The sequence below is a fragment of the Neoarius graeffei genome, chromosome 1 (assembly GCF_027579695.1).
Source record: "Neoarius graeffei isolate fNeoGra1 chromosome 1, fNeoGra1.pri, whole genome shotgun sequence".
NCBI lineage: Eukaryota > Metazoa > Chordata > Actinopteri > Siluriformes > Ariidae > Neoarius > Neoarius graeffei.
In genome coordinates, this window is record NC_083569.1 from 23,974,227 (window position 1) to 23,987,603 (window position 13,377).

The 13,377-nt window shown below is 46.2% G+C and overlaps 2 protein-coding genes and 1 non-coding gene across 3 annotated transcripts in view; all 3 read right to left on the reverse strand.

Annotated features, from left to right (window-relative positions):
• The window catches only part of LOC132892138 (NACHT, LRR and PYD domains-containing protein 12-like), a 445,190-nt gene that overhangs the window by 244,902 nt on the left and 186,911 nt on the right, over window positions 1–13,377 (reverse strand). The gene's annotated exons all lie outside the window — the stretch shown is intronic.
• LOC132898434 (U2 spliceosomal RNA) lies at window positions 7,652–7,842 on the reverse strand. The gene has a single exon (XR_009656514.1). It is a non-coding gene; the product is annotated as a U2 spliceosomal RNA (small nuclear RNA).
• On the reverse strand, window positions 12,201–13,351 carry LOC132889909 (uncharacterized). The gene is made up of 4 exons (XM_060926727.1): window positions 13,213–13,351; window positions 12,726–13,090; window positions 12,333–12,630; window positions 12,201–12,244 (listed from the first exon to the last, which is right to left on the reverse strand). Exons 1-4 carry the CDS (start codon window positions 13,346–13,348, stop codon window positions 12,201–12,203), a joined length of 843 nt encoding a protein of 280 aa, XP_060782710.1. The 5' UTR covers window positions 13,349–13,351.

The window sequence follows — 13,377 nt, forward strand, 5'->3', positions numbered from 1 at the left end:
AATGCAGCCAGGTACCCGTTCGTTCCCTTGCAGGCAAGCGAACGTGAGTGGGACCGGTCAAGTGCAGCCAGGTACCCTTTTGTTGCCTTGCAGGCAAGCAAACGTGAGCGGGACAGGCCAAGTGCTGTCAGGTACCCGTTCGTTCCCTTGCAGGCAAGCGAACGTGAGCGGGACAGGCCAAGTGCAGCCAGGTACCTGTTCGTTCCCTTGCAGGCAAGCGAACGTGAGCGGGACCGGTCAAGTGCAGCCAGGTACCCTTTTGTTGCCTTGCAGGCAAGCAAACGTGAGCGGGACAGGCCAAGTGCTGTCAGGTACCCGTTCGTTCCCTTGCAGGCAAGCGAACGTGAGCTGGACAGGCCAAGTGCTGCCAGGTACCCATTCTTTCCCTTGCAGGCAAGGGAATGTCAGCGCGACAGGCCAAGTGCAGCCAGGTAACCTTTCATTCCCTTGCAGGCAAGCTAACGTGAGCGGGACAGGCCAAGTGCAGCCCCGTAACGTTGCGTTCCCTTGCAGGCTAGCAAACGTGAGTAGGACAGGCCATGTGCAGCCAGGTACCCTTTCGTTCCCTTAAAGGCAAGTGTACGTGAGCAGCACAGGCCACGTGCAGCCAAGTACTCTTTCGTTCCCTTGTAGGCAAGTGAATGTGAGCGCGACAGGCCTAGTGCAGCCAGGTACCCATTCGTTCCCTTACATTCAAGGGAACGTGAGCGGGACAGGCCAAGTGCAGCCAGGTACACATTCGTTCCCTTGCAGGCAAGCGAACGTGAGCGGGACAGGCCAAGTGCAGCCAGGTACCCATTCGTTCCCTTGCAGCCATGCGAACGTGAGCGGGACAGGCCAAGTGTAGCCAGGTACACTTTCGTTCCCTTGCAGGCAAGCGAACGTGAGTGGGACAGGCCAAGTGTAGCCAGGTACACTTTCGTTCCCTTGCAGACAAGCGAACATGAGCGGGACAGGCCAAGTGCAGCCAGGTACCCTTTCATTACTTTGCAGGCAAGCGAACGTGAGCGGGACAGGCCAAATGCAGCCAGGTACCCTTTCGTTCCGTTGCAGGCAAGTGAACGTGAGCGGGATAGGCCAAGTGCTGCCAGGTAACTTTTCGTTCCCTTGCAGGCAAGCGAACGTGAGCGGGACAGGCCACGTGCAGCCAGATACCCTTTCGTTCCCTTGCAGGCAAGTGAGCGTGACAGGCCACGTGCAGCCCGGTACACTTTCGTTCCCTTTCTTCACGTGTAGCAGTAAAAGACCTCGGAGTGATTATTCACCCCAGTCTTTAATTCGAAAATTTGAAACTCACATTGGGTAAGGAAGCGGATGTTTTTTTTGTTATTGTTGAAGTGTAGGTTGGCTTATTGGTCTAGGGGTATGATTATTGCTTTGGGTGCGAGAGGTCCTGGGTTCAACTCCTGGACAAGTCCAAGTTTTATCTTAAGTCCTTAAATGGTAAATCTGGAGGGGGGTATCAGGGATTTCGCTTGGCTGCATTCTTCTTCAAGTGCTCATCTCATGAAAGTTACATCAGAAGGTGTGATGTGCTCAAATACTCTGTAAAGTTGCCGGATAAATCAAAAAATGATTTTGAAAACTACTTTTTTGCATCTGAATTCTGTTCCAAAAATCACTAAAAGCTTGGCCGCCATTATTAGTTCGCAGCGATTTACAGGTCGGCGGCGCTGCACGCGTGACATCATTTGTGCCAGTCCGTTCTTTTGTTTCCACACGGACTGTATCCTATTCTCTGCAGTGGCGTGCGTTCTTGATACCGAGTCTTTTGAAAAAGACACGAAAGCTCTTCAAACTCATCCTCAATCGTTGGCTCTTTGGATTAGGATGGCATCGAACCGTTGCCACGGAGAAAGAAGCGGACAGATTTTTTTTTCCTAATTTATCCTTTGCTTTAGATAGTTGGTCTAGGAGTATGATTCTCGCTTAGGGTGTGAGAGGTCCCCGGTTCAACTCCCCGATGAGCCCAGGCTTTACCTTAAATGGTCGATCTGGACTGGGGTATCAGGGATGTCACTGGAGTGTGTCTTTCTTAAAGTGTGAGTCTAATGAAAGTGATGTCAGAAAATCCCTGCCTTGTGATGTGCTCGAATACACTGTAAAGTTGGCAAATAAATGAAAAATTGGTTTGGATTTCTTTTTCTGCACCTGAATTGAGGAATGTGTAAAGGACATTCGACACTGGATGCTTATTAATTTGCTTCTGCTTAACTCTGACAAAACTGAAGTACTTGTCCTGGGACCAAATGCAGCTCGAAGTAAGTTTTCTGATTCCACAGTAACTCTGGATGGCTTTTCTGTTTCTTCACGTGTAGCAGTAAAAGACCTCGGAGTGATTATTCACTCCGAAAGAAGAGGACGGATTTTTTTTCCTAATTTATTGTTTATCTACATTTATCTACATTATCTACATTTCTGTTGACTGTGGAAGCATGGACATTGCAATTTGTCACAAGGAGATGGTGTTCTCAAATACCACTTCGTTGCTCCTTTATGGAGTGAGGTCAGGTCAACGGGCCTGCACACGGCATCAGAGCGCTGCAAAGCGGCATTGACTCTGGAATGCTTCATCACGTATCAACGAGTATTTGCCAGCCAATATTCAGACACATTTGCTTATTAACTCTAAAACAGTGACTGTGCAGTTCTCCGTTTGTGGAAAATAGGCAAAGTAGCAGCTTGCCGACAACGAAAGACAAACACGCAGGTGCCCGTGTCCTTCAGGCACGCCCAGGTTTGCGCAAACCGATGGTATTCGACTACATGCAACGCGAGCGGAAAGCAGAAGGAGCAGCCCTCAGTCACCTCCTTGGCAAGGCAGTGACGAGCAACCGATCCATTCCAGCTGTTTCCTCCCAAGTGCCATGCCACGCTCTCTGCCTTTCATCAGAGAAACGAAGCGTTAAAGAGTGTGTGCTGGCCAGGAATCAAACCCAGGTCAACTGTTTAGAAGGCAACTATGCTAGCCACTATACCACCAATGCTGTAGGCCTACCATGGGAACAAATGCCTAAGTGCCATTGCTTCTGTATTTGAGGCCCAGGCAACAGCTGATCGGCGCTAGCGCTGTGGTTTCTGTAGTGTAGTGGTTATCACGTTTGTCTTACACACGAAAGGTCCCCCGCTCGAAACAGTGGCTGGTTGATTTCTTTATTTATTTTTTGAACTCGGCAGTGAGTGACTGCTGAGCTGTGATCTCTGCTCTGTCCGTGCCAACTACGGAAGCAAGTATTTGCTTTCGACCAGCCAACATATGGACACATTTGCTGAACAAATCTTAAACAGTGACTCTACAGTTCTCTGTTTGTGGACAAATATACACCTGTCACTTGTAGCCAACGAAAGGAAAACATGCAGGAGCCCGTGTTCTTCACCGTTTCATGGGTCGAACGTACGCAGGGGCAAACTGATGTCATTCAAACCTGCAAACAACGACTTACGTTGCTAGTGGAAAGAACAGCCCTCAGTCACCTCCTTGGCCCGTCCAAACAAGGCATTCGATTTCTTCCCGTGATGTTGTTGCAGCGCTATTCAATGCTGAACCTTGTCACACTCGACCACCAGCTCATCTCTACGATGCCAAGGCCGTGCCCCTATTCTCGTGACAATTGTTTAAGTGTGATCTGCATTCTTCTTGAGGCCCAGGCAAGAGCTAGCACACGCGTGGTTTCTGTATTGTATTGGTTACCACGTTTGCTTAACACGAGAAAGGTCCCCGATTTGAAACCGGGTGGAAACGGTGCAGGTTTTCTTGAACGTGGCAGCAAACAAATGTCAAGCTGCCATCTCTGCTCCGTCCCTGCCTTTTGGAACAATCCCAACCGTGGCTGCAGCTTTAAAAACAAAATCGAGCATTATCTACATTTCTGTTGACTGTGGAAGCATGGACATTGCAATTCGTCACAAGGAGGTGGTGTTCTCAAATACCACTTCGTTGCTCGTTTACGGAGTGAGGTCAGGTCAACGGGCCTGCACACGGCATCAGAGCGCTGCAAAGCGGCATTGACTCTGGAATGCTTCATCACGTATCAACGAGTATTTGCCAGCCAACATTCAGACACATTTGCTTATTAACTCTAAAACAGTGACTGTGCAGTTCTCCGTTTGTGGAAAATAGGCAAAGTAAAAGCTTGCCGACAACGAAAGACAAACACGCAGGTGCCCGTGTCCTTCAGGCACACCCAGGTTTGCGCAAACCGATGGTATTTGACTACATGCAACGCGAGCGGAAAGCAGAAGGAGCAGCCCTCAGTCACCTCCTTGGCAAGGCAGTGACAAGCAACCGATCCGTTCCTGCTGTTTCCTCCCAAGTGCCTCGCCATGCTCTCTGCCTTTCATCAGAGCAATGAAGCGTCAAAGGGTGTGCATTGGCCAGGAACTGAACGCAGGTGAACTGCTTGGAAGGCAGCTATGCTAGCCACTATACCACCAATGCAGCTGGCCAACCCTGGGGACACATGCCTAAGTGCCATTGCTTCTGTATTTGAGGCCCAGGCAACAGCTGATAGGTCCGAGAGCTGTGATTTCTGTAGTGTAGTGGTGATCGCATTTGTTTCACACACGAAAGGTCCCTGGTTTGAAACCGGACAGAAACAGCGCTGGGTTGGTTTATTTAATTATTTTTTAAACTCGGCAGTGAGTGACTGCTGAGTTGTGATCTCTGCTCTGTCCATGCCAACTACGGAAGCAAGTATTTGCTTTTGACCAGCCAAGGTATGGACACATTTGCTGAACAAATCTTAAACAGTGACTCTACAGTTCTCTGTTTGTGGACAAATATACACCTGTCGCTTGTTGCCAACGAAAGGAAAACACGCAGGAGCCCGTGTTCTTCACCGCTTCATGGGTTGAACGTACGCAGGGGCAAACTGATGTCATTCAAACCTGCAAACAAGTACTTACGTTGCTAGTGGAAAGACCAGTCCTCAGTCCCCTCCTTGGCCCGTCCAAACAAGGCATTTGATTTCTTCCAGTGATGTTGTTGCAGCGCTTTTCGATGCTGAACCTTGTCACACTCGACCACCAGCTCATCTCTACGATGCCAAGGCCGTGCCCCTATTCTCGTGACAATTGTTTAAGTGTGACCCGCATTCTTCTTGAGGCCCAGGCAAGAGCTAACACACGCGTGGTTTCCGTATTGTATTGGTTACCACGTTCGCTTAACACAAGAGCGGTCCGCGATTCGAAACCGGGTGGAAACGGTGCTGGTTTTCTTGAACTTGGCAGCGAACAAATGTCGAGCTGCCATCTCTGCTCCGTCCGTGCCTTTTGGAACAATCCCAAACTGAGACGCTGAAAAAGCTTCACGTGTTTTCTGCTGTGCAGTGGTTTCCCCTTGCACCTACAGTAACAAGTGAATAGACGCTCCTGAGAAACCTGGCAGAGCCATGCTTTGCCTTTTGAGCTCTGCTTTCGTTAACGTCCAGTTATCGCCTTGCTAAAATCAGGTACTCTCAAAACAGCCAGAAAGACAGACCCTTAACGTGACCGGATTGCTTTCTGTGGATTAGTGATTGTCATGTTCTCCTACGTGCAGACGACCATCGGGACAAAACCTCGTTTGAACGGTTTCCCTGCCTCTCTGGTTGTCCGTCAAGGTCCGTGACGGCTGCTTTAAAAACAAAATTGGGCATTATCTACATGTCTGTTGACTGTGGAAGCATGGACATTGCAATTCGTCATGGGGAGGTGGTGCTCTCAAATACCACTTGGTTGCTCGTTTACAGAGTGAGGTCAGGTCAACAGGGCTGCACACGGCATCAGAACGCTGCAAATTGGCATTGACACTAAATGTCACTTGAACAGCCTTGAAGGACACACCCCTTAGGAGGCATGCTTTGGTTTTAGTTTTGTTGCAGAATAAATAAAAAAAATCATTAAAAACGTGCTCCAATTTGCAAAACAGACGAAGCCAGAATTGCCAACTAACTTTTAAGCATTTCGCATATGATGTCACTTCTTTGAACAAACAGTAACTTACCAGGAACGCGTTCATGTAATGGTGGACTCAAAGAGCCAAACTTTTCCAAATAAACAGAACATGTTCCTGGTCTCGTATTAAAATACAATTTAGACAGTAAACTATTAAACATGTCTAGTCTTATCAGATATAATTCCCAGGGGTAATATAATTTTCAGAAGACTGGCACTTTAACGGAAACAAAGGTTTTGGGACGTGACAGCTTGCTTGACCAAAAGGAGCCTACAGTTGAGACAGTCTGTGCATGTGAGTTCAGAAGCCACAAACAAAGGCTACAGAGGTTCCACTGAGATTTGAACTCAGATCACTAGAGTCAAAATCCAGGATGCTAACCTTTACACCATGGACCCAAGACATAGCCAAAGCATTGTGTTCACTGTCAAACCTTTGGATGATATAATGAAATTCCAGCAGCACATGAACATGATTGAAGGTTTTACCTGAAATCGTCAACCTGTTGGAAAAAAAATTCTCGGAACCCTGACTGCTGGCTACATGGCTAATCATTCGTTGTTGTTTGTATTAATTTCTAGTTTTGTAATTTATCAATCAATGTCAACAGGCAATTGACATTGTAACCACATGATAATCCAAGTCAAACGTCACATGTCGTTCCACGAACTAAAACTTAATATTTTTACATCTAAAAACATAAAATACCTACTGATATTGTAATATGTGGTAGATATTCACAACAAACTGAAAAAAAAAACAAATTTATCTGAAAAGGCATGCTAGCTGAAGCTTCCATTTTCACTTAGGTGCAGGCAAAACTCCCGACAAGCATTCACTAAACACAAACCATGAGCATAAAACCCATGGCCCATTAATAACAAATATCAGACGTGGGATTCAAACCCACACCTCCAGAAAAGACTGCAACCTAAACACAGTACCTTACACTACTCAAAATCTAGGTTATACTTAACCAGGTTAGTGACACTGTATTGGAGGTGCAGAAAGCTGGTATAGGGTAAGGTGGCCTGGGCCAATCTCTTACACCTTTACAGCTTTATTAGCCATTGCACACAGGCAGAGAAATATCTGACCAACGAGCGTTTGTGATGGAAAGAAAGAAAGAAAGAAAGAAAGAAAGAAAGAGTTGGGGTGTTGTGTGATCTGTAGCCTCGGTCACAACCGGCCTTACGTGCTCCTACGGCCGGTCTACGTGCAAAAAACGCAAGAAACGCACGGAGGGCGTGCATGTGACGTGCTGATTTTCGAGCCGTAGACTGGCCGCAGACTGGCCGCAGAGGTTCTTTGTCATGTCAAACAAACTCTACGGGTGCTTACGTTTTTTTCAGGTTGCAAGACAAACTTATGGCCAACGCACGTCTTTCTCCATGAAAAAAAAAAACGCAGCGATTTGGGAAACGCCAAAAAATTGTATGGCCGGTTGTGACCTAGGGGAGAGAATTACTGCAGACTAATGGTCCAGTAGCTTGTTGAACATGGAGAAAACCAGGAAATGGGGAAAAGGTCAACCCAGCAAAGAAAGAACTTTTTTCTTTACATATTTTTTTAACAAGACAATTTCTAGATCTACTACAATGTCATGTGAACAGATAGAATAGAAAAAGCTCTATTCCCACTCATTACTTTAGAAAACTCATTTATTATCTTTATTTAAAGAATATATCAAATAAGAAAGCTGTTTCTTTGTATTTAGAACAAGGCACTACTCCTGGAAATACTATAAAACCAGGTTGATGAGTGGAGCAGAAGAAGCAAACCCCAACTCCGGCTCGTTGTTCTAAAAGTCTATTTAATGTAACATTTTCAGTTAAATAACATGTCAGATATTAAAGTGATAAAAACAAACACTATGCTTCACCTAAAACAAACAGCAGAGAAACAACAACTTACTACTGTCAATGGCTTTAAATATACCACTTCCAAATATTAAAATCCAGAAAGGTAAACACAGATAGACTCCACCCCCAACAGCTGGATCCTTTTGAACAGAGACATCGCTTTGGGCGTGTGTGTGTGGTTTCCATGCAAAAAGTTTGATATTTCTAACATTTGACCACCAAAAATGTGCAGCTCTACCAGAACAAAGCCTGAAAAAATAAGCTGAACTCATTAACATTCCTCTCCCCGGAAATCTGTAATATATAAATTGAGGCACTGCCTAAAAGCCCATCTGTTTCTGGGTTGTAGAATTTTCTTATATCATAGCCAGGCTCTCTTGTTTTATTTCTTTACCATTATAGTTACTATACTGTTTCCTTATCTTGTACAAAACATACACAGAAAGAGAATAGCTCTGGCCTGATGAGTAGAGACAGGGCACTGATTTTATTTACAAATTCGATTTCACCATTGCTGAGACAAGAATACAAAAAAATAACATATTGGAAAAATAATATCATATTGAAAACTAAATATAATACAATGAATCCGCTGCCCGGTATGAAACCCTGGGATAAAACCCCAGTGGGATTAGAACCTCCCCGGAACGGACTCCTTGTCCGAATGCAGCGCATGGAGCTCCGGGGATTCGAGCTTTGACTTTGAAAAGATGATCGAGGTTTTGTTAAAAAAAAAGTGCAATTGAGGAAATATTTAAAACACTCAGCATCGACATTATCAGCATACTAATATTAAGAAATTGTGTTATGAAACTAGAAAGACCATTAAAGAGTTTTCTAGAGTTATAGTTTGTTTGTAAAAGATGAAAATATTGTTTTCGAAGTGTGCACGTTTTGCATGAACCAGTGGAAACTCAGGCATGGTTCCAGAGAGCAACGAGCAGGCTAGGAAGGGCAGTTTGGGGGGCTTGCCATAGTTAGTTGGACAAACCCTCAAACACAGCAGAGGAATTAGCACAAGTGGTAGAGTGCTTGCTTAGCATGTAAGCGGTAGTGAGCTTGAGGCCCACATTCTCCAAAACAGTAACTGCCATCTTGCTTGCTTTTAACAGAGAAAAACTTTCTTGTCATCTTGCAAACCATCTGAATCATCTGCACTTTCAGCCAAGTCAAGATCAAATTTCTTTTGCCACATTCAAAGCATCACATCTGTGAAAACAGTCAGTATTTGGATTAAACCCACAACCTTGGCACTGTTTGCAACAATGACCAAAATCAACTAGCTGCATGCTACTTTTCTGCTGATATGCTCCTCTGATGAGCTCCGAATGTTAGCTAACACAGATTCCTTTCAGTTTGCTTGTCTTTATTTTCTGAATTGCTGACTGACCTCAGTATCTCCAACTCACATTTTTCAACAGGGTTGTCATATTCCCACCATCCACTATGAAATTCTAACTCTTGCTTGTGTGCAAAGTCAGCTTAGACAGCTTTTACAAAGTGAAAATATGATGCTTACCTGCTTGTATTAGCAAGAAGGTCCGGGTTCGAGCCCCGTGGCCAGCGAGGGCCTTTCTGTGCGGAGTTTGCATGTTCTCCCCATGTCCACATGGGTTTCCTCTGGGTGCGCCGGTTTCCCCCACAGTCCAAAGACATGCAGGTTAGGTTAACTGGCAACTCTAAATTGACCGTAGGTGTGAATGTGAGTGCGAATGGTTGTCTGTGTCTATGTGTCAGCCCTGTGATGACCTGGTGACTTGTCCAGGGTGTACCCCGCCTTTTGCCCGTAGTCAGCTGGGATAGGCTCCAGCTTGCCTGCGACCCTGTAGAACAGGATAAAGCGGCTAGAGATAATGAGATGAGACCTGCTTGTATTCTTAAACCTGCTGATGAAAAGCTTGCATCTGTCCTGAAAAGGCACTTTTCACCACCTTCTACCCAACTGCTGTCATTGAACAATGAAGCAACAAATGCTTCCTGAGGCATGCCCCAAAAGTGTGAGAAGCATGCCAGGGACTCCATGTCAGGAGATTGGGTTGTTTTAGGGGCAAAACCCGTGAAGCTCACCAACTGATATTCAAGCAAATGGGAGTCAAATTACACTCCCCCAGAATAATATCCGCTTCTGGGCAATCACTCACTTGAAAATAAACAAAAAACCAATGGAAACTCAGGCATGGTTCCAGAGAGCAACAAGCAGGTCAGGAAGGGCAGTTTGGGAAACTCCCGGTATTAATTGGACAAACCCTACCTAGCTGCTGGGGAATTAGCTCAAGTGGTAAAGTGCTTGCTTCGCATAGGCAGGGGCCCAATCTTTGAGCTCTCGGCGCATGCAGGAAACATCGCGAAAATAAACACCAACGGAGTGAAGGGGATTTGGTGAAATTCTACCGTGGGCTTTTTGTGTGGAAGTGTATTAATGTTGTGTTTGAGTTGAAAGTTTGCAGGTTGTCGCGCCGGACGGGATTCGATACCGCGACACTTCTGGTGATCTTCTCTGTCGTTCTGAAAAAAATAAAAAAACAGTGCAGCGCGTCATTTGTCGACTCCTCCTCCACGAAGAACAGCGCAGCACATCTCATCTCCCGACAGACTCCTGCATGGGGAGGGATTGTCGATCTTCTCCGTCTCAATTTTCGGCGTGGAAAAAATAAAAAGAAAAAAGAAAACCGCGCAGCGTGCCATTCATCGATGCCTCCACCATAAAAAGAGCAGCGCGGGATTCTTCGATGCCTCCTCCACCGATGCATTCATTCGTTTATTTGAAATCTTTATCTATGGCTAACTGTACTCTAACTTATGGCAATGCAATGCTATGACAAATGGTGGTAATAAAAGAAAATGTCTTTACTTTATATTAGCAGTGACAAGAACTGTGTATATTAATAGTAATGCTTTCCCATGTTCATGTTAATTGTTTGATGGTAATAATAAAGTGGCACAGACACAATATGCTGTTTTTTTTTAGCTGCTACAACTGTTGACTTAGGATGATACACAGGATACAGTAACTTTATAGTAGACCTAATAGGGAGAGGTGTTTCTTCTTATATTAGTAGAATTACTACTAAAAGTTTGCCAATAATAATTATCTTCATATAGTCAGTCCATTTAATGTTCAGGTTGTTTGATGGTGAAGTTAAGTGCACAAAGACAGTAACACAATATGTGGTGTATTTTGTATGATAAAGGTTTTTTTTATGATGATACACAGGCCGAGACAAATACATCTGAGTGCAATCAATCACTTTTAATGTATCTGAAATTGGACAATAAAAAACAAGAGATGAAACATCAAGTTTAAAAACCAAGCATGTATTTAATCACTCACACAAACCAATGTACAATTTACAGGGAGAAATGTGCATGAGTAAAGGGGGAAGGTTGTCAGGAAAACTATGTACATGTAAAAACTACATAATATATGTGGTATATACACACACACAAACACACTATATACAAGCAATAGCAGCAGAACTTATACACACACTATATACATATTGTACAATAGAAGAACTACTTTTGAGCTCTCTGTTCTTCCACCCACTCTTCAACAGACTTGCCACCTGAGGCCTGGGAACAGAAAGTCGCGCTCCCAAAGCGACTATGCCCATACTCTTTAGTCTTGGGTTTGCCACATTGGCTACACATGTTATATGTCGCACCCCTTACATATTTTCTTTTCTCCGCACTACCACTGGCCTCTTCAGCGGCTCGCCGACGCCTGTTCCTCTCTGTGTACCGTGAAACAGGAGGTGGTGGGCCAGCGGGAGGAGGCGGCGGGCCAGCGGGCGGAGGTGGCGCAGGTACAGATGGGGCTGCACCAGGTGTTGAGGCAGCCAAAGTCGTGGCTGGGAGCTGGAGAAAGGGAACAGGTGGTGCAGGAACAGTCATTGCTGGGAGCTGTACCAATGTGAAGGGAGTTGGCACTGGCAGTGCACTGGTGCCTAATGTTGCAGGGAGAGGAAAAACGGGTGGTGGGGTGGGGGCAATTGGACGGTCTTGGCAGTCTTTGGGGCGATGGCCTGGGCGTAGCAGAGGAGCCCGGCCCTCCAGATTCGGGGGGAACACAAATTCATGTCGTTGCCCAGATGATGCAGGAGGGACGATCAGTTTTTCCTGCGGCTGCGGAAGCTGGGCAGGGGCGACGGGAATTTGGGGTGCTGGAGTCAGTCCCTGAGTGAGTGTACTCATCTCCTGACCTTTCAGCCGCTGTTGAAACCTGAAATGAGAGTTTGTGGGAGGGTCATTTGTGTGTTCATGGGACAATTATGAGACCATTATTGTGTAAATTTGAGGGAAATCAATAAAAAAGGGGGAGACCTACCACTGAATAAGTGTCCGCTGGTTGATTTGAAACAACTGAAATGTTGTATCTGCCATCAACCGTGGGCTGGCGATGATCAAGTCACGGATGTGGTGGTAATCATCCAGAATTCTGGTCCACCTGGGAGTGGAAACACTGGCCTTCCTGGTAGTGCACTTGTGCAAAGTGCACAAGCGTGTGCACATGGCGTCTACCAAGAGGCTGGTACCAGGCCACTGAGCCGGCCCCCCAGGGTGACCTATCAAGCTGCGCTTGACGCTCTCCACACCCGGTGTGACTCCAGACCGCTTCGGTGCCTTGAATCGACCAGACGACAGCCGCTCCTGGCGACGTGGCTGGTAGTCGATCCTCTCCTTGTCGCTGTCTGGGAGTGCCGCCCACAGCTGGATGACCTCGGTCACCTGTGGCTCAGTGAGGTAGGTGGCATCTCGCAGGTCCACCAGGTAAGCAGCCAGCTCTTGCACTTTGTCCCACCCAGGAATGCCATCTGGTCCAACGACGACGCCCTAAATAAAAAAAAATTAAAAAGTATTCATTAGTAGTGGTAAATGTAAAATGTAGTAACATTAACTTGGAATTGAAATATCTGTTAGTGTCTTACCTGAGCCCCTGAAGTGGTGGCAGCAGCAGTAGCAGCAGGGTGCAGTCCTTGACCCGACATGGACGGAACGGCGGCAGCAGCAACTGGACGCTGACCTCCACCCGTGGACGTGGACGGCAGTTCTGGTAGAGGTGGTGGTGAAGGTGCCCGACGCCTTGTGGTTGAGGGCCTCCTTTCAATGTCATGGTCATCGTCAGTCAGCACAGGAACTGTGATGTCCTCTGTCTCCTCCTCAAAGCCTTCATCCTCAATGTCCTCGTCATCAATGTCCTCCACCAGCTGGTCCTCCTCCTCTTGGTTGTGGAGCGTTGGAGTAAGTGATATGCCAGTCTGGCTGTACAGGTACTCCATGGCCAACAATTCACCTATGAAAAGTAAAACAGAAAAACAGAAAATTGTTCATATTCAAGTAATACATTAAAATGTAACTATATGATACACTGCCTGAGGTAATTTTGTCCTTTTTGAATAAGTGATTAGTGCTAACCTGTGTAGACTCCAGGACTGCGGTACTGCTCATCCCAACGTTTTCCCAGAACGGCTTGGCTGAGCCGATCCACGGCCTCCTGCAGAACACTGCCGTAGGTGCGCATGGAAGTGGGTGCTTGAACAGAGTCCTTCATTCTGTCCTCATTCCAGCACATCAGTCCTT